The 20,347-nt window shown below is 36.9% G+C and overlaps 3 protein-coding genes across 10 annotated transcripts; all 3 read right to left on the reverse strand.

Annotated features, from left to right (window-relative positions):
- Nucleotides 1–72: 72 nt before the first annotated feature.
- LOC119996521 (probable protein phosphatase 2C 27) lies at nucleotides 73–3,217 on the reverse strand. Its single transcript, XM_038843190.1, has 4 exons — nucleotides 2,873–3,217; nucleotides 1,737–1,937; nucleotides 1,395–1,606; nucleotides 73–939 (listed from the first exon to the last, which is right to left on the reverse strand). The coding sequence occupies exons 1-4, from the start codon at nucleotides 3,044–3,046 to the stop codon at nucleotides 375–377; spliced, it is 1,152 nt and encodes a 383-aa protein (XP_038699118.1). The 5' UTR covers nucleotides 3,047–3,217; the 3' UTR covers nucleotides 73–374.
- Nucleotides 3,218–5,977: 2,760 nt separating this feature from the next.
- On the reverse strand, nucleotides 5,978–8,366 carry LOC119997249 (40S ribosomal protein S11-like). The gene is made up of 6 exons (XM_038844144.1): nucleotides 8,224–8,366; nucleotides 8,077–8,117; nucleotides 7,860–7,960; nucleotides 6,651–6,795; nucleotides 6,466–6,555; nucleotides 5,978–6,323 (listed from the first exon to the last, which is right to left on the reverse strand). The coding sequence occupies exons 1-6, from the start codon at nucleotides 8,233–8,235 to the stop codon at nucleotides 6,233–6,235; spliced, it is 480 nt and encodes a 159-aa protein (XP_038700072.1). The 5' UTR covers nucleotides 8,236–8,366; the 3' UTR covers nucleotides 5,978–6,232.
- A 405-nt stretch (nucleotides 8,367–8,771) lies between these two features.
- Nucleotides 8,772–18,386, reverse strand: LOC119997248 (ubiquitin-like domain-containing protein CIP73). Of its 8 annotated transcripts, none has more exons than XM_038844142.1 (17): nucleotides 18,252–18,386; nucleotides 17,359–17,500; nucleotides 16,809–16,926; nucleotides 15,527–15,598; nucleotides 14,904–15,022; nucleotides 14,737–14,808; nucleotides 14,317–14,466; nucleotides 13,978–14,047; nucleotides 13,729–13,907; nucleotides 13,176–13,340; nucleotides 13,023–13,094; nucleotides 12,813–12,939; nucleotides 12,341–12,709; nucleotides 10,947–11,350; nucleotides 10,691–10,768; nucleotides 9,521–9,624; nucleotides 8,772–9,075 (listed from the first exon to the last, which is right to left on the reverse strand). In XM_038844142.1, exons 2-16 carry the CDS (start codon nucleotides 17,479–17,481, stop codon nucleotides 9,616–9,618), a joined length of 2,127 nt encoding a protein of 708 aa, XP_038700070.1. In that variant the 5' UTR covers nucleotides 17,482–17,500; nucleotides 18,252–18,386; the 3' UTR covers nucleotides 8,772–9,075; nucleotides 9,521–9,615. The 8 variants fall into 8 exon arrangements, with proteins under 8 accessions (XP_038700070.1, XP_038700069.1, XP_038700068.1 ...); XM_038844141.1 differs by having other exon boundaries at nucleotides 12,344–12,709; nucleotides 15,518–15,598; XM_038844140.1 differs by having other exon boundaries at nucleotides 9,590–9,624; nucleotides 15,518–15,598.
- Nucleotides 18,387–20,347: the final 1,961 nt, after the last annotated feature.

Genomic DNA, 20,347 nt, shown 5'->3' on the forward strand with positions numbered 1-20,347 from the left:
ACCCAGGGAGCTGTCAAAGGTCACAACCTAGGGCAAACGGCATCCAATAGACCACATTTGGTAGCACGGGAAAGAAAGTGGTAGTGCCAGTATCCATATTTATATTGAAATCAGAAAGTTTTCATATTTACAATGTAAGTTCATGAATACTGCCCAGAAGACTTGGAGAGGAGAAATTCAGATTATCCATTCCTTCAATCTTGAAAAACTGAAAGGAGCATCACTTATGAAAGGAAAGAAGTTACTCTTCTTTTTTTTTTCCCGGATGAATTGTATGTACACTAAACTCTAAATAACAGTCAATAAAGAAGCTAGTATTATGACAGACTGTTTCTTTCCTTTACCTATCAAAATGAGAGTGAAGAAAAATTCTATCAGCCTTCCAACAGACTTTTGAGACTCTGAAGGCCCTCAGCCGAAATGCTCCGCCTGACTTTTCCCCGTTGTACAGGCGTCCCTTGCTGAGGAGGCTCCAAGTGAAAGCTTACCATAACAATTGTCAAATTGTCGCTTGCGTCCCGCTTTAGTGCTTCCTCTACCATTTCTTTGCAGCACTTCTTCACATCATTGTGCTCTTGGAGTCTGCGACGGGTAAAATCTACAGCATTTTGGCTGGAAAATACATCCCATATTCCGTCACTTCCAATCATCAGAAATTCGTCTTCCTTGGTCAGTGTAATCAGCTTCAATTCTGGTTCACCACTCAAGGGGCCAGAACTTTCACCCATCTCCTTCATTCCTTCAAGATGCCAATCACCTAATGCACGGGTGACCCCTAGCTGACCATTTACATAACCATCATCGACATAGCCACCCAAGGACTCAATCCTTGTCCTTTCTGTAATGCAGCAAGGTTTATGATCCTTCGACATTTCTATAGCCACTCCACGCCGCGACAACACTGCCCGACAATCACCAGCATTTGCCACAAGTAAAGACCTGCCCAATATTTATTTTTTTGAGTAAACAAATCTTAAAAAGTCTTGTCCAGAAACACCCAAAAGACAACCAAAAAAAAAAGAAGAGAAGGTAAACATAACCAAATCCAATCGGTCCATAAAAAACGTGTCAAAGTATATTAACCTTTTTCATAAAATGGAAACAGTAGGTAATGCCATTGCGAGTTTTAATGGTTAATTTCAGCTTTAATGTGTATTTCACTGGAAAAACTCACCAATCGAGTTTTCCATAAGTTAATTTTACATTTTTCATTTCCCTGTTGATACCCTCATTCTGCAACATAAGCCTCCAAATTGCATTTTTTACATTTGACACTTTCATCTAATGGCCACAAATCATTGAGCAATGAGCCGTGTCTTTCTAGCGAAAGGGAGTTATTTGATGCTAGAATTGACTTGTGAAAAGAATGACCAACCACCAGCAAGAATGCTTACCTCCCGAATATCATTGCAGTAAGTGCAGTTGTGCCTGAAGACAAGGCAGATTCAAGGGAGCAAGACTTTGCAAATGCAGCATCAGTCTCCTTAAATGACCTCATGACCACTTTCTCAAGTTCTAAAGGAAAATCAGCATCCTCAACAATGACTCTGGGCAAATGGTCACGGACAAATTGTGCCGCACTCTTTCCTCCATGCCCATCAAATACCTGTTTGTCAAAGTTATACTTAGGACAATTCACAATTGTCAAACAAATTTTAGCAGGGAAAAAGAAACACAGAGAGATAACAGACATGGTAAAGCAGAAAAGGGAGACAATTAGTTAAAAATACACTTACACCATAGAAGGAAATGGTTTCCTCACTCAACAAATTGCAACCAAATTTCTTAGCCAAGTCACCAATACATATGTGTGTGTCCTCCATATAGAGTCGACCACCAATGTCAGACCACTCCCCCGATCGAAGGACAGGGACAAAGTCTGTTGGTGAACTCTGCCTTCTGTCTACAAGCACTGTCTCCTCACATATGCTCTGCAGCTGATAAACCACATGTATATAATTAAACTGAGATATATTTTAGAGTAACAGAGAAAGCACAAACAACATTCATTCTTTAAGTAAATTTCCAAGGGAAAAGAACAATTTATGAAATATATGTATATGAACATCAAACTTTTGGGATAAAGGCTCGGATGATGATGTATATGAACATCAAAATGAGAGGGATACACCTCTTTCAATTGCGAACGCTGGCAAGGTAAGACACACTATACTAGACAATAACTCCAAAGCAAAATGATTGAATAGAACAGTAGCAAATCTGGTAGGACCAATTAATAAATAAGCCTTATTTTAAACACCCTATCTGTATTAAAGTTGAGAAGGGCCTCACTACCAAAGAAAGAACGCAGATTCATGCCAAATCTTGTTCACAGACCATAAATAACTCTTTCTAAAACAAACAAATAAAAACATTATTGATCCTAAATCACCAACAGAACTCCTAAGACTGGATTGTATTTGTAATAACTCCTCATCATCATTATACAAAACCAACTCATCTACATCACATACCCTACGACGGTCTTTCGAGGCAATACCAAACCACTAGATAGAGATCATATGGCCCTAAATGTCAAAAGTGAAAATAATAATATTTTGAGGCCTAACCTAACTGTTGACTAATGCTAAGCAAGAACTGTAATGAGTAGTTTCCACAGATATAGGACTGATTAAAGCATCAGATGCAGGTTCATTCAATCCACAGCAGCAATCACATCCGTATAATCTCAAATGCTAGTGCCAATTAAAATTGAAATATAAAGGGAAAAGAGCAAAAAACATTGGCACGCATAAATTCCAGCATCGGAGAGAAGAACTCAATTCAGGCCAAATGGGTATTCAAAAACACAAATCTAAAAAAAGAAAAAAAATAAGGAAGAGAACCCAAAGCTTAAGAATTGAAGTCTTACAGGTAAAGGGTTTGCAGCACTGATTTCATCGCTGGAAGTGATGACAGGGGACTCTCCATCCCAATTCCCCAATTGGGTATTCAAGGGCTCACAACGCAAAGGCCAAGACTTCTTGGTGTTTCCATCCAGGCTCTCCATTTCCTGCCCATCATGCTCCGCATCCTGGACGCACATCTTGATAATTATACAATTAACACTGAATACGAGCAAGTTGTTGCTTTTGCTTATGTGGGAATCCAAAGCAAACCCAAGGAGAGAAAGAGTGGAGGAGACTATGGAAGTAGATTCTGTGGAATATGATGAGATATTTAGCAGGTGGTGATGATGTTTGTTTATGGAGAATAGTGAGAGCCGTTAATGTCCAGATTTTTCTGTAAAAAGCGTGGCTGCAAATCTGTTTGTTGGGTATTTTTAATTATGTGCATTTACCAAAATGCCCATGCTCTTAAGATTCAAAATTAACAATTTGATAATTTGATACATCATCCACTTTTTTCTTTTCCCATTAAATTAAAGAAAAAGCCTAAAAAAAAAAAAAGTGGAAATCAATGAACCTTACCTAGTAATTTCCCAATTCAATGTACAAAAATGTCAACAAATTAGGTCATATTCTTTTCCCATAAAAACCTATACTTCCACTGAAAATGGAAATGGATTCATGACCTTCTATTAATCTAGTCCTAATATGGTTAGCTCCTCATGATGTATATACATTTCTATTTTATAAATTGACCAAACTTTTGATTAGTTGATTTTTGACTAAAAACATTCATGCATAGGTAACATTCTCACCTAACCTAGTTTTCTAATTTTCTTTACCCAACAATATTATTTTCTCTCTTTAAATCAAGGATATTTCCAACATATTGGGCTTTTCTTCAAATATAAATTCCAACCAACCATTATGAGTTGTGTGTTGTCAATGACATGATATTTTAAATACCAGTTTGAAAGCAAAGAACACATGTTTAACATGGGAAGAACTAGAAGCCTCAATTATTGTCCCACAATTGGTTAGGTCTTTTGCTTAGATTTGTAATTTTGAAAAAAACAATTACCATTTTTTTATTGAAAATTGATTGGGATTGAGTCCTTATCAAGATCATTAGTTGTCTAATTGGAATTTGCCAATCTATATAATAATATAATTGTACGTGGTTAAGATTGTTTGTCTGCTTTTCAAACACTAATTCTTCTTTTCTAAGGAGATTCAAACAAATGTGATATAAATGTGTTTGTCTTTGTTTTGTATACGTAGGTAATGATTTCAAGGAAAGATTTGAAAGTGAAGGTTTATGCAAAATAATTTTAAAAATGACAAAAAAAATCAGAAGATGGTGATGCAATATAATGGCATTGTTAGGGTTTATTAGAATTTTCAGCCTAATACGCATCAATAATATTGTTCGTTTTAAGTTGTCCGGTTTTGTGTGAATACATCGGACCCGTACGGTTTTGCCTTTCCATGAAGTCACCCAACCCAATAGTACTCTTGCAGAAACATGTTTAACCGTAGAGTTACTACGGGATGTGATTCATCTCCTCCGAAAATACGTTGTTGATGGTAAAAAACTAAATTTATCTATATTTATTAACAGGGTTAGGTAGCTACAATATTTTGCTTACTTTTGTTGTAGTCGGTGATCGCATGTGATGTCCCTCAGTTTCTTTGTTTGTATTTGTTTCTGGCTTTGTTTTCTCTTCAATAAGATATGCTGCTTATCAAAAACAGTATTTTGCTGAAATATGCCACGTATATCAGTAATTCAAGTAGAAACTGTTGTTTCAGGTAAGGTATCTATTCTTGTGTGGCCTTGCAAATCTACCAGAGAAGAAGATAAGGATGTTTTGATTTTGGATTTGGGGTTGCTAGTCAAGGCATGTGATACTTTCTTTTCCAACCCACATATTATATTATATGAATATATATAATCGAAGACTTCGTTCAACTACTTAGGTGATAGTCTAATGATGAACTCTCTGGAACCAAATCTTATGAATTCGAAAAGTCTCAAGTTCGATTTTCACTAGAAGCAAATGAACTAATTGCGCGCGCGCGAGCGAGTCTGAGGGCTTGAATTTAGACCTATACGGATGTTTAAATGACAAGTTTGTATGACATCGTTCTAGGTTAAAAAAAGAGGTTGAGTAGATTTGCATAATATCTCAATTTCTTTTGACACCTTTTTGAAGATACTATTGAACTTTATACTATTGAACTTTATACGTTCAAAAGCCAGAAGAAAGAACCTTTTGTTTTTCTTGACTTGTGGTTCCTTCCTTTATTCCAAACAAATTATTGCCAATACAATACCCAAAGGATAGTTGATACGTGAAGCAGAGGCCACTAAGAGTGCTGTATGGAACCATACGTGGCTTTGCATCTTTGAATAGAAATCGAAAGTTGTGTAGTGCTGGACCTTGTTGGGGGGTGACTTTGACACTAATTTTGTTTTCAACTAAGAAGACATTATTATCTCTATTTTGTCTATCAACCTTGCACATTGGAAGCGTGTGTGTTTTTCTGGCCTTCAAAGATCCAACGTTGCCCACTCAATTTTAAAAGTGAGCAAAAGAACACATCATTACTCAACTTTTGCAAAAAGTTCTACAATTCTTGGCTCTTGACATTAGGATCTCCATAGTGAACAGTAACTACATATTTATTGTTGTTAAATTCTTTGTTCACAAAGAAAAATATCAAAAGCGATAGATTAGTAATATACTATCATAAATCTCATCCCTATTCACACTAACAATATTATTTAACAAAGTTATTCGCTTTGGTTGTACTGATACAGTGCCAATCACACTAATAATATTATCTGCTTTAAATTTATCAATTCAATATGAATACATTGAATCCGCATGATTTTATTCTTCTTGAACCATCTCTCACTTTATGAAGTCCAAGAAAAAAGCATTGACAGTACAATGGGAGAGAGCTCATCTTTATAAACCATATTGGATCCTCAAATCTTCGATGTGGGATTCCTCACACAGAACGTGGACCACGAATGATAGCAAGTGTGGTGATACACCCGTACCAAAATATTAGGTCTTTCAGATATGAAGGTTCAACAGTAATGTAAATCAAACTATCAGTTCACTTAAAAAGAAAAGCCATATATTCCTCAGAGACAGAAAGATTCCGATCCCAACTACTAGGCATTGTCAAAACCATGATTTAAGTAATTAACTGAAACAGAAAAACATTTGGTAGCAAAAAAGTACACGAATTTTTAAAGGTAGGAATATTGAGAAATTCCCAAAGGTTTCCCTTACATAATCAAATCAACAAACAACCTAACACCATATGCTTGTGACAGCACCCTACCATGAAATTGCAAAAAGCCAAAATTACATCCCGGTAAAGGCCTTCTTTCCACCAGCAGAAGATCCAGCAGGAATCACCTTCAACACATTGAATCTAACGGTTTTTGACAATGGCCTGTCAATTGTGTTTCAAAAGAAAGAAAAGGAAATTACGGAGTTATCAACAACCAGCGCCAAAACTACAAATGATGAAATTACACTCGAGCAGAAAAGACAATACAAAGGGGGGGCTGGGGGTGTAGTGTCAAAATTCTTACCTGCACTGGCCAATGATAACATGATCACCTTCCCTCACACGGAAGCATGGCGATACATGTGCAGGAATGTTAGAGTGTCTTTTCTCATACCTAAGGCACACAAGTAAAATATTACACACTCCTACAAAACAATTAACATAGCAAAAAAAAACATAAAAAGCCAACAAAGTCAAGCTGTATCATGCCTTTGGTACTTCTTCACAAAATGAAGATAGTTACGTCGTACAATGATTGACCTCATCATCTTGGAACTATGACAAGTGCCAGCCAAGATACGGCCTCTGATAGAAACGGTACCAGTGAAGGGGCATTTCTTATCAATATAGGTTCCTGAAACAATTTTAATCCAAGTCGTCAATTATACAAATTATTCTGCTAATATCAACTCAAAGGCATATAAACATAAGAATATTAGAACAAAGAACAGAAGCAGATGACATTTTTTCAAGCATTTAACTTATAGTTTAGGTTTGTGCTCCGCATGAAGAACCAAGAACCAGTTACTAAGGGAGCAAAAACAAAATATCAGTATTAATAAGATGGGTTTCCAATCCATCAAATAAGAAGCTCATAAAATAATCTGACTGAAACTTAGTTGCGAATGTATGAGATCCATACGATTGTACATGCTAGTATCAAGAAGAAACCTATGGGATTTTTCTTTTTTCTTTCCCACAAATTTTCATTTCTTTCACAAAATAACATCAAAACCTCCGTTACCTGTTACCCAAATTAACAATAATAGACTTTAGAATATTTTTCATCTGGCTTGATTGTAAAAGGAGTGGAAATTGATAGAATGTCATGATCAATTTCTAAAGAGAATAACTCCATTATTACTGTATAAAGAGTGATCAATGAAGGGAATAATAATGAAAGGAATCAAAGAATCTTCAACCATAGGCAGACCTCAGTAAATGTTATGGATGAGTTCTACTTTGGTGTGGTTTCTAGAGGCCGTCCTTCTAGCATACTTGCAATTCTTCTAATGTACTTTCTGGGTGCTGAATCAAATTCTTTCCATTCAAAAACTGAAGGTTTGATCATTGATCCCAATAATTTTATCTACATTAATAGCAACTTCTGCTCCCTCAGAGGCCATTTTTCTACATTAATCCAGCCCACAAAGCAAATACTAGTACAGTTTGCAATGCCCATCACCAAAAATATAGTAACTGATTATAGGCCGAAGTAGCTGTAAGTAAAAAATTGACACAAAATCCTCATCCCTAAAGAGCTTACAGATCTCTTCACTCCAATTCTAAATTATAGAATTATTAACCCTCACAGAAAGTAACATAAATCTAACAGTTAATCAAGCGAAGTAAGCAAACACGCACATATAACAGTTTTGCTAATGCACGCAAAGAGATGGAAAGCATTGTGAAAAAAACCTTCAATGGCCTCTCTTGGAGTCTTGAAACCCAAGCCAATGCTCTTCCAGAAGCGGTTCCCGCCCTTTCCAGGTCTCTTCCCTTTCCCAGTTTTCTTTGAACTGCATCAATGTTTCCGTTTCCATTAAACAAGGTAAACAAGGAGCAACGAATTAAAACGCAGTAGGAACTACATACTCGTAAAGTAAGAAAAATTCGACTTTTGTTCTTCGATTACCTCAAGAAAACTTTGGGCTGCTTCAGAAATGCCTTCTCGGTCTGCAGCACATAAAACAGTCACATCAGTTGCTTTCTTTTGTTGAAAAAACAAAGGCACTGAAAAAGAACAGAAATGATAAAGATAGAGATAGCGAATGAATCAGACCTGCTCGGCCATGATTGAGAGCTGTCAGTGAAGGAGCGACTGTTCCGCTGGTTATGGAGGCGAAGTTTTGATAAGAGCTACACTCGCTAGTCGCTGCCTCTCTGAGAGAAAACTCTTAACCCTAATTTTCGAGATATGAAGCAATGCTAGATGGGCCTTTTTCATACCAGCCGAGAGTAGGACATTATGGGCTGGATATGTCTTGGGCTGTCTACTCCAATTTAGTAATCTTTTCTCGATCCATTTGTTTTTTAGGGGCCCATTTGTGTTTCTTGCTTCCGGACCACTTGTATTACTATTATTTTATAAAAATAATAGCTTACAAATTTCATTAATTTGAAGCTGGGTCTTGTGACTTTACAAACGATACCACTTTTCCTTAATTTTCTACACACAATTTTCCAAGTTCATCTTTCCAAACGAACATATAACCCAGTGATAAAGTTATAAGAATGCGTTCAAGCTCCTATTATCATTTGGTCTAGTCGCAAACATCTTTAGACTCGGATTAAGTATGCAAGACCATGGAGCATCGTTATACCATCTTATGCATGAATATCTAGCTTCTTTAAAACAAAAACCAGGCATAACATTAACTCACACAATCTACCAACTGATAGGAGATCACGAAATGTAAGATCCTAAGGTCCAACAACACACAAATTCTGCGCGACAAATGTTTTTCATAGGCTATCAGAAAATGAACTCTCGATAGAATTAAGCAGTTGGAGCATTCTGTACAAGCCTAAAGTACGATCTCCACGTTTCACAAAATACATCCCACAAAATTACCCAGAGAACTATACTTTCCTTGCAGGATATCATGTCTTCAACACTTCACTTTTCCCTTCACTGGAAACAAGGTTTAGACAAAATATTAAACCCATTATATATTACTACAAAGATAATGATAGCAGAAAATAAAATCATAGTATTCAAACGAAGCATTGGCCATACTAGAGCAACTTAGATCGGATTTTCATCAGCCTAGGAATCAGCCAAACAAAAAACACGAGTAACATTACTACGAAAAAAGAAAGATAGATGATAATTCGATCACTACAAATTGGAAAGGAAATTAGGACACCTCAATCGGCAATGACAATGACATGGTCATTTGAAGATAGAATCCAGTTTGTAGTAAGCAACACTTTCTGATATAATTAAGATAAGAAAATTAGAAAAAAAATTATCACAAAAAATTGCCTAAAACTTATAAAATGCAGCCTCTTCCCGAGTAAAGTAAAAAGGAACATGATATACAACCTTTGACAGATCTAGACAAACCGCTATTCACCTGTACAAGAGATGCATTATTTGACTTGAAATCTTTTACCACTACTTTCATTACTATCAGCTCCATTACCTAAAACCTCATGCGCCTGAAAGAGATTACTCCGTCTGTGCCATGAAAACCATATCAGCATTCCGCATTTAACAAAGTCAATCCACCAGTAACAAAAAAGATGTATATTTTATTTGATAGAAGCAAGGCAAAACAATAAATTCACTCATTTCAGCAAGCAAAAGCATTGGCATTACATGTGATTGGCTATCTAATAGAACATCATCAATGCTTTCACCCAACAAACCAAAAGCTTAAAAAGCAAGGAATACATTTTAAAAAATTGTAGCACAATATATTGGCATATAAATCTCAAGAAAGAAACAGTGAGATAGCGTTAATACTTTCCTATACAAAGGGATTTATTTTGAACAAAATATAAAATAGACCTTCCAATAAAAAAAAGAGTGCTGAAAATTTTTATCATGCTACACCACTCTGCCTTTGATATTCTGCATGCTTAATTTAATCCTGGGTCAACTACTACGCTTAAAATGTCAATGAGTCTTGTTTTCTGTTCAATAATACTACTGTCAATTGTGAAGAACTTTGATGGTTCCTCAACGAAAGTTCAGCAAAGTCCTTCAAAAATATCTACCTGATACTTTAGACCACCTATCGCTATCACTCACTTTTTGTAATGGTACTTGACGCATGAGTATCATGTATATACAACAACTGAAGTGTATGCCAAACCCTTCATTCAATCCTTATTTTCATACACAGCTGATCAAAATTTATATTTACGAGCTTTGGACTTTCAATTCTTCACATATTTTATCAACTCTTCATATAATAGGTTAGAAGAACAATTTCAACTGAACTACATTTTTAACGAATTACATCAATAACATTTTATCAACTTAAATTATTTATACAAGAATAACAACTATAGACATGGTCAGTGTGCAAGATCACATCAAAACTAGGATCTCACCACAGTTATATTTTCAAGCCTTAATTTTACAAATCCATCATCAACATTTTTAAAATTGAATTGAGGATTTATTCTCTGCAAAATTCACTTCATCTTAGATTTTAGCACACTAAAAGGAGGCAGCAATAGGAAGAGGGGCGATTAAGGGAGAAAAGAAATGATGTTATGCTTCAAGAGAGAAATACCTTCTGACGTTTTGAACTTGGAGGACTTGGCTCAGTATCACTTTGACGACGTGAACTTCCAACATCAGATGTCTCAACCTGCAAACACCACTATTTAGCCTTCTGTTTATATAGTTATCATATATTTGCCTGACTCCAGCATAGCAAACCACAGGCTTTGTTGGTGCTAAAAAGGTGATAATATTATGGGCTAACTTGACAGTTATATCTGGTGAAATGATGTATTCAGATAGGGTAACTACTGAAGCATGCTTGCCTGGGTTGAAGAATCCTGAGTCATCACATGTTCAGGGTTAAGTGTTCCCTGTGGTATAATGGTTGACACAGGGTCTGCATGTTGAGAGATGAAGGGAATGATCTCATGAAGCAAATTAGACAAAAATATTCCTTCATCAGTTGCTCCAGGTTCTGCATCCGCAGGAGTATTCGATCTGCCGGCATGCCCAGAAACAGAACCTGTTGCTGTTCCTTGAGAGCTGCCATCTTCTACATGTATCTCACCACCAGGAAAGAGGTTCCTTAAAAGCTGAAAAACACTGTTGGGGATCTGCCCTTCATGTTCTTGGCTGTTTAGGGTCCCACCAGCTGAGAGAATGTTGATGCTTACATTGCGGGGATCTGATGACTCCGGCTGTCTTGGAGCGGGAGTTGATAAGGAGTCTACCAGAGCAAGATCAAACATCTCAGTCAACTGATATATGATTTAACGAACATAATCTCCTATGAACATTTAATCAAAGTCCCAAGCAAGAAAACCACGTCTAGACCCCAGAACAATCTTGATATTAAACTTCAAACATGATTCTACCAGCGAAATTGTTTACAGTGTGCCTATACTGGGATATTGAAATAAATTTTTAACATTATCCATGTCCAAGCAACACCACCTCCAAAATGTCCTCAATTGAAAGGTCTTAAGAAAAGGAAAATAGAGTAACAGACTTTCAAATTCAGTCTTTCTGAGAAAGCAAGCATATAATTCCATGAAGAGAACAAACTGACAAAACTTTTACATCGTCATCTTAAAACTGAAGGGGGCTTTGGCACACGGAAGAATAAAACTCAAAGAGCACAATCTTCCCTCCCCTAGTATGATCTGTCACTGTAACGAGTTAACTACAAAGCCACAATTCTCCAATGCTTATGTGGTTGGCGACCTTCGTACAACAGTTTACATCTTGACCTCCAGCACGTTATGGAAACATGCCGAGAAAAGAACTAACAAAAGAATAAGTTTCTTTTTTTTGAGGGGGGGGGGGGAGGTTGTGTAAGCACGGGCCGGGTCATTCTCCCCGACCCCCAGCCTCAAATCCAAGGAAAAAAAAAGTGCAGCTTTTGATTGTTTATATGATTTATGTAAGGCATAGAGTCAGAAAGGTACCGAACGTAATGCAAACATAGGGAAAACTGAAGGAATGGGATGGCTAATTGGAATTTGTAAACTCCAGAATAGTAATGGTTTCAAAATAAAAAGAACATCTCTACACCATAGGATCCTACTTAAATCATGTGGGTTAAATGCAAGGACGAATGATAACAGTTGCAGCAACATAAACAGAAAAACCAGAAGAAAAGTGACATCTACAAGTATAAGAAGAGGCGTAAACTAGCGATTAGCTAAGTAAATGCAAGCAGTTAGGCTAAACTTACCACCTCTGGACTGATCCTCATTGTTTGGTTGCTGCAAAACAGATTCAGGATTTGTCTGCTGCCCAGTCTGGAGTCCGGAAGATACATTTTGGAATCTTCCAAGGAGAAGATGTAATAAACCTATAGAATTTTCAGACGATCCGGGAGGCAGGCGACTGAAGGAACCAGGAACTGCAGCAACCACAGTCCTAATTGGCACCATCCTTACACCTGGCTCTCCAGCAAGAGATAGACTTTCTGAGACCCTCGAAGATGTTTGATTACCAACAGTTTCGCTGCCAGAACCTGTTGCTGGGTTTCTCTGCCCTGGTTGCTGCTGATTATTACCACCCTCTCGATTAACACTAGATGCATCATCTGCGGATGAACCTGTTTACACGACAAAAGAAAGTTGATAGCATATCTAGTCTACCTCAACCAGAGGTCCAGAGCATACATATTAAGTGGCCAAGACATCAAATTTAAGGAGGACCTCTTCGTATTTGAATATCAATACGCCTTGGAAGAAACCCAGTGCTGATCCCATTAGCTAAATCAGAGCCAGGCTGCACAGATCCCATGGGGATGCCGCTAAAGCTTGTTCCTTGAAAAGGCAGAGGCTGCAAAATATTATTTTATAAGCGGAAGCCTAAAATGAAGGTTAAAGCACAGAAAACAACTAATAAGATGTTTTAACGATCACCTGAACCATTAGAGGATTTGGACCATATGGGGATATGAAGACTGCAGGACCAGCATTGACTACAGCTTCAGACTTCATAAGAAATTAGTCAGAGCAACATAACACATTAACTAAAAAGAATGCTTCAGATGGGGAGGTTGAGATTAGTCTTACTGGTGCTTGGCCTAATCGCAGCGACATGGTCGTACGTCCGAGTTCCAATATAAATGCTCCTAAATTATGCAACAGGACTCCCATTCTCCATGCACTGGACTGAGCACTCATCCGTGCTGAGGGATCTATCACGTTTTCTTGATCCTCAAGTTGGCTTTCAAGTTGCTGATCATACAAAACAAAATTAACAGTCTTCCAAAGAGTAAGCGAGAAAAGAACAGTACAACATTTTGTACAGATACCAGGTCATTATGGGTAGATTTTTGGAAAGTATACTTTTACATAGGTGTGTGTGCGCAAGCTCATGTATCTCTAACTAAATTGATGCATATATTAATATCTACCTATATATCTATAGAGGATAAATATCTAAGGTAAGTATAAAAAAAAAGGAATAGAGAAAAATAACAAATTTGTTTATTCTTAATCAATTAACTTTGCTCATGTTCTTGATAACTGAAAAAGAAAAGATGGCTGCCCACTCAAAAACCTTAAGAGCACCACAACAATGAAATCTAGTAATCAAATGTGGAAAATTAGATAAAGCACACACCAAGAAGCATTCTCCAACTTGCTCAGAGAGCAACTGTCTCGTTGACAGCATCACTTCTGCCAGGGATGCAGGTGTTGGAAGCCCTACTTGTAGTCTCCCAGGATGTGCTGTGGAACTAGAATCTCTTTCCACCGTCCTATGAAAGGCAGCTGATTCAGCATTGTCGCCCCCGCCTCCGCCTGTTTGTACAAAGCATCATTGTAGGAACAATTAAAATAAGGGAAAAAAAATTAGAACACAAAAACTGACCAATTGCATCAAATTCACGCCTCAAATTGCTTGCATATAGGGACAAAGTTGTCAAAGAATCAGTAATCACCTGCCAATCACCAAGAATGTAGCATTATAATTAGCAGAAACAAGATATACTAATATTGTACATAAGTCATATATATAGAAAAAAAATTCAAGGAGGAGATCCTAATAAGAGAAGAGAAGGACCAAAAATGACAAGGATGGAAAGGAGAAGAGACGATGAGGACTATATAGGATTAGGTGAGAACAACTTTTGACAAGAATAAACAGCAAATAGAATTCATGTGACGGATTCACATCGGAAGACAAACTAACAAAACAACCAAAACTCACACGAGGAAAAAGAGGCCCCAAGGATGCTGCAGTTGGAAGTCCAAAAGCTGTATGTAATCTGCCAGTCTGACCCCTCATGCTAGCTTGTTCAGGCTGTAACTGAGATGCATCTGCCGCTAGACTCGCACTTCCTGTTCGTGGGTCAAGATCCTTCAAAGCATCCCACCCAAATAGTAATCAATCACTAAAACATGAAGAGGCTTTATGAAGGTACACGCTCTGTTAATTTCAAGTTTTCTTTATTTTTTAAAAACCCTTGCCATCTGCATTCACATAATATGCTTGTGTCTGCATGCATATCTGTGCATAAATTGCACATTGAGAGAGGAGGAGAGAGGGAAGAAACCCAACAACGTGTTCCAAAATATGAGAATACAGCAAAAACCACAATTTACTTTAAAAAGTGAAATTAAGAATTACCCTGGGGTCAACCCCTTCACTGTGACTTCTAGCATTTGAAAATCCAAAAGAACCAAGAACGGCAGATAGAATCTGCTTGGCAGCAAAGAAAATAAGAGATTATCGCCAAAAGAAAATATAAACTTATCTAACCTGAAAAAACGCTAAAAATCACTTCATAGCATTACCTGACTAATTTCTGGAGGAACTCCATCCCCATGATCAGGGACATTGAAAGTTTCGATTACAACACTCTGGCCAATGTGACTACCATGACCATGAACTGAATCTGAGGCAGAATCCATTGCTGCAAAAATTGAATTTAGTGGTAAAAGCTCTCAACTAAGCCAAGAGCAGAGGTTATCCATATAAATAAAATAATGGGAGCAGCCTTTAGCAAGACGTCAGGAGACAGATCGAAGATGCTGAAATGCAGTGTTTTCAGGTGCAATAACCAATGACACCAAGAATAAACTAACCCAAAAGAAAAATACAACTACAATGTTTAGTATCACAAATAAGAACATTTAGTATGCTTTATTATTGTCTAACTAAATCAGAACTATCTTGTATCAAGATACAACTAGAGAAGAAAACAAATTTTCTTGGCATCAAACACAAAAAAGAATTAAGTAGTTTGAAACATCCAGAGTAGGAAAATCAACTTATATACAACATATTGAACTAAAAAAAACAATAGCACTAGCATTTCCAAAACATGTAATAGCATCAAATACTCGTGATTATAACAAGTATCATACAAAATGATTGCAATTAAAGAAGTAACTATGTTAAATAAAACCTGGATTACTTGGTAAACCGTCAGATGTTGGTGGGACAGGTTGCCTGACCACCATATGCAAGGTGTGACCATCTTCAACGTCTAATTCATGTCAAGTCATTGACTCCAAATCACATGTTGAATATGAACAGAACAGATACCAAAAGCAGTGGAAAGCAAATCAATATTTGTGCTCTGCCAGGAAGGCGAAGATGGAATTTCATACAGAAGTGTAATATACTTGATCAAATCCCAATATTCATACAAATCCTACGTTTTGAGGGATTATAATGGAATACCAAAATGCTAACCGCTAGCTCATTCAATACATATAAAGGTGAAACACCAGTAGAACCCTAGAAATTGTAATATGAAAGTAGGCTTCTGTAGCATTTTGAGTAGCCTAACTAGATGTTTCCTCTTTTTAAGGAGTCTAACTAGATGTTTTAATACACGCAAGAGCAACTCTTTGCTCCTTCCGATCAGTAGAACTTGTGAAATGGCGAGACACATTGCTCTGACTTTTGGTCATTGATACCCTTAAAAAGCATGTAGTTAAGTTAACTTGGCCACAGGAGAGTAGCCACTCCCTCCCTCTGTTTTTTTCACTTCCTCCTCTTTAATCTCCTTTAAAATAAGTCAATAAGACCTAGCTTCAATTTCCTCTCTACTGCTCCAGCCACCCAACAATTACCCATCCACTTACTGTGTATTGTAAAGTAAGACAAATTGCCGTTGCCTCCTTTTCATTGCACCAGAAACTCTCTATTTGCAATGGAAGCTGTTCTCCTCTTAAGTTGTTACCCATACAAAATCTTGAGGATGATCATGCTACTTTAATTGGTACTCTTGGGTCCAAACCTTCAAAGTCCTCCTTACCCATCCCATTGACCAGATTTGGAGCGCATTCAGAAAAGACACTCAAAAGGCTCCCCAAACTGCATCAAAGCAATTGTAAACTCAAATTAATTGAGTTTGGGTTGACCAGATCTGGAGCGCGTTCAGAAAAGACACTCAAAAGGCTTCCCAAACTGAATCAAAGAAATTGTAAGCTCAATGGGTTGAGTTATATGAACACGACAGAACCTAAAGTTTGCTAGATCATTCTTTCATAACAGAGTCATGGCCAGGCAATCAAATTTAACACTCTAACTCAACCTTTGAAGGTGATGAATTGAATAAACATGAATCAATAAACCCATTCCACGTATAGTCATATCTATATTTTTTAACTTATAACTAAGAAAAAATCTCCCGCTGCAATTATTTGAATACATAGGTGGAAAGCTTGATATTAGCTGTCATAGGATACGATAGGCGGAGAGGAGTTGATCATCCTTTAAAACTCTTCCATGGAAAATTAAACGTTGTTGTTCTGATAAAACACCAGTAACAGAAGCAATCCTCTCCTTCAAAGCAGGAACTGTCATCTGCAGAGCAATTAGAAGAAAATTATTATGAAAACCAAATCAATGCTGCAAAGAAGACTCACACTCCACTTTAAAAATGATTTTGGCAAACAGTATGCCTTTCAATAAAAAATAAAGATTAAAAAAAATGTCATGTCTAAGAGTTGCTTATGCACATAATATAACATTGTTGGTCCTCACATAGCTAAATGGATAGAAGTTTGAGGAAACCTTCTATGTATATGGTGTATCAATTTGCACGGAGGAACATTTGTGAAGGACAATTCAAAAGCTTCTAACCATAACACAAAGGGAAAATCTCTCTGTTACCTGGAATGACAATTTGGGAGCATAAAATTTCTTTCAAGTCAAACAACGCTAAGACATAATTGCAAGAAAACTACAGATAATCATATAGCGGAAAACACATGAGTAGAGATGTAAAGAAATCACCTGTTTATCCACTCTCAGAGTATAGGTTTGAGAATCCAATGTTTTTATTTTTATTTCAATTGTTGTTTCCGAACGTTCAGCCCCATCGATGAGAGAAGTTTTGTTGCCAGCAGTACTTCCCATTGTGAGCCCAAAAGGATAAGTAAAGAAAGAGATGGCTACAAGATAAGTACACTGGTATCACACATTCACTGCAACAACAACGGGCTTATTAAATAGCATAGATATCTTTGCAAACAAAGCTCATCCTCTTAAATAAAATGCATGTAAGGTTCTGATAATGTGGAACCCTCAAAGTGGAGGCCATCTTTGCCCGCAATTAACAGCAAACCAATTGTATCATTTTATCTAAAAAAAGCTTAAATAATCAAATGATCATTTCAAACATCACCACTACAGATTCTTGATTCTTCATTGCTTACCATGACAAAGTACGAAATTTCTTGACATAACTTCTCAACTGAAGATAAAAGCACCCATAATTCAACACCTGTCACCCTCCAATCAAAAAAACACAGAGCCTCGAGTGCCCCGAGATCAAATTCAAATAATACAGTCCCACAACCATGGCAGTGAGGCTCCTATAACCGAAACCCATAAATACCACACATCACAACCCAATTTGCAATCTTTCTTATCCTTTGTTAGCAAAATTGATCACCTAGGTAACAGTCCTTGCAAATTCATATACATACAACCGCCTTTAACAGTTCTTGAGTCATTGAGCATCAAATTTAAAAAAAAGAAAAAAAAATCAAACATCTCGATTCTACACTGGAAACCACGCCCCCTCAAGCAGCAAAAACCATCCAAATTTCGACGCAAAAAAACCCTAATTGCGGTATCAAACGGAAGAGAGAAGACGACAATACAAGAACAGAAGACCAAGTTACCCGAAATTGAGGAACAGATGGAATGCGTGTACAAGATTCACAAGAAGCAGAGCTCCAGAGATGAGACGATAGGATACTAAAACACTGTTGTATTCTCTGTTTACAGCTGAGTCGCTGACACCTGATATTTACCGTCTCTAAGAGCATCACAGTAGTTGTAAAATAATACAATACTTCAAAATCATTCTCTCTTCTCCTCTTTCCTATGTGACACAATTTAATTGGATGAATGGGTCCCATAATAAATACTATTCATCAACACTCCATAAATTTCAACACTCTATATTCATTTTCTCTATTTTCTCTCTCTTCCTTTTCATCATCTCTCTCTTCCTTTTCATCTTTTCTCTCTTTCTTTTTATCACCTCTCTCTTCCTTTTAATCTTCTCTTTCTTCATTTTCTTCACTTCTCTCTTCATTTTCATCATCTCTCTTCACTATTCATCAACTATATATATACTCCAACTCTCAAGTATCATTTTAAGTGTCATTTTTCACTCATTGTATGCATGTAGCACTATATTTATCAAAAAAGTAGCATTTCAAGTATTTGAAATACACACCATTATACCCATTATGATGGTATAGCACTATATTTATTCAAAAAATATTGTTAACGATGTTAAATATAACACCATTGTGAATGCTCTAACCTTTTCAGGACTAGGAAGGAAAAGTTTCTATGATTTCTGTAGAGTACGATTCTTACCCTGGATTTCTACCGTTGATCAGGTTTTACAGAGGCGGTGGAAATCAAGAGGTAAATCATATTGGGCTTGGCCCAACCAATGGGCTCGCCATAATCACTAAATTTCCTCCTTTAGTGAGTTCCTATAATTTAAAGCCCGTGGGCCATTGGTCATCCCACCCGCCTCCTTAACTGGGCCGATACACAAAACTAACCAGTGACCCATTTCAGGTAAGTTACTAAAAATCGTATATCTGTTGCATAATTAGGCAATCATGAGATTTTCTTCATATAGCCTATAGACCTTACATTTAGGCTCATAGTGAATATTCAAATGACAAACTTGTGTTGTGTCGTTATCGATTACAAATGGATAGGTGCAGATTAACCTAATTGATACTTCTAATCGGATCACATTATGTCGGTCTCGTAGTCGGTTTCTTACCGGAGAAACATGCTATTAAGATGGTGGACCACTTGAATGGACCGAACAATTTGGTTTTTTCACCATATTTCTGAATAAGCCAAAGAGACCATTCCCTAACCCTAACACAAAATTTTCCAATTTGATGGTCCTGCGCAATCCTGGCTTATTGGGCCACAGCACTCCTTTGACCTTTCAGAGAACATGTGAGCCCACATGTAAGGAGTGGTCTAGTCAGTACTCGTGCTTTGCATTCAATTAGAGAAACAGGGTGGGCCAGTCCCAAATTCCTTGGTGGGCGACTGCTTTGGTAAGGAAAGGCATAATTCATTAATCCAACTACCAACTTCACTGAATAGAGATCTAGAGAGAGCTTCTAATAGCTAGGTGCCTATGTTGTCCCTAATTTATGGTCCCAAACTTGAACTTGTTTAGGGATTCTTCTTTTTTTATCACATGTTGGAAATGTTAAAATAAAAAGGTTGATAATATTGATCCAGTATCATTCAATGTATTGCGTAGTACAAGATAACCCTTATATAGGGGAATAGAGCGAAAGTAAAACCTAAAGACGAGAAAAATTTAAAAATAAAGGAAACATATATAATTAGAAGGGGTATAAAACCCATATTTGGCAACCACTTTGGGGCGAGTTGGGAAGGGTTTGCAAGCCTCTCCCAAACCCTAATGAGTTGGGAAGGATTCAATAGGGTAATATTGTACAATTACGTATTTACCCTTGCAATTTATTATTTTTAATGTTAACCAATATTTTAGAACAGTCATGATAAAGCATATGTTCTCCATTATTATTTCCATCAATAGAACTCATATTGATCCTACAATTTTTACAATAAGCAATATGTTCTATAATAATAATAGTAATTTTATATAGCTCTAAAGAATTAAAACCCTCCCAACCTACCTCCACCCAAACAAGTGTTCCTATTCCTCCCAACACAACTCTCCCCAACCCTTTCACAC

The sequence above is a fragment of the Tripterygium wilfordii genome, chromosome 4 (assembly GCF_013401445.1).
Source record: "Tripterygium wilfordii isolate XIE 37 chromosome 4, ASM1340144v1, whole genome shotgun sequence".
Lineage (NCBI taxonomy): Eukaryota > Viridiplantae > Streptophyta > Magnoliopsida > Celastrales > Celastraceae > Tripterygium > Tripterygium wilfordii.

Coding starts and splice junctions, on each gene's coding strand:
- LOC119997248 (XM_038844140.1), bottom strand. CDS start 17,481: ATGGGAAGTACTGCTGGCAACAAAACTTCTCTCATCGATGGGGCTGAA. Junction 16,927..17,358: donor CTCTGAGAGTGGATAAACAG/GTGATTTCTTTA, acceptor ATTGCTCTGCAG/ATGACAGTTCCTGCTTTGAA. Junction 15,023..15,517: donor CGGTTTACCAAGTAATCCAG/GTTTTATTTAAC, acceptor CAATTTTTGCAG/CAATGGATTCTGCCTCAGAT.
- LOC119997249 (XM_038844144.1), bottom strand. Junction 7,961..8,076: donor CAGCCCAAAGTTTTCTTGAG/GTAATCGAAGAA, acceptor ACATTGATGCAG/TTCAAAGAAAACTGGGAAAG. Junction 6,796..7,859: donor TCCAAGAGAGGCCATTGAAG/GTTTTTTTCACA, acceptor AAATTGTTTCAG/GAACCTATATTGATAAGAAA.
- LOC119996521 (XM_038843190.1), bottom strand. CDS start 3,046: ATGTGCGTCCAGGATGCGGAGCATGATGGGCAGGAAATGGAGAGCCTG. Junction 1,938..2,872: donor GTGCTGCAAACCCTTTACCT/GTAAGACTTCAA, acceptor GTGGTTTATCAG/CTGCAGAGCATATGTGAGGA. Junction 940..1,394: donor ACTGCAATGATATTCGGGAG/GTAAGCATTCTT, acceptor AATATTGGGCAG/GTCTTTACTTGTGGCAAATG.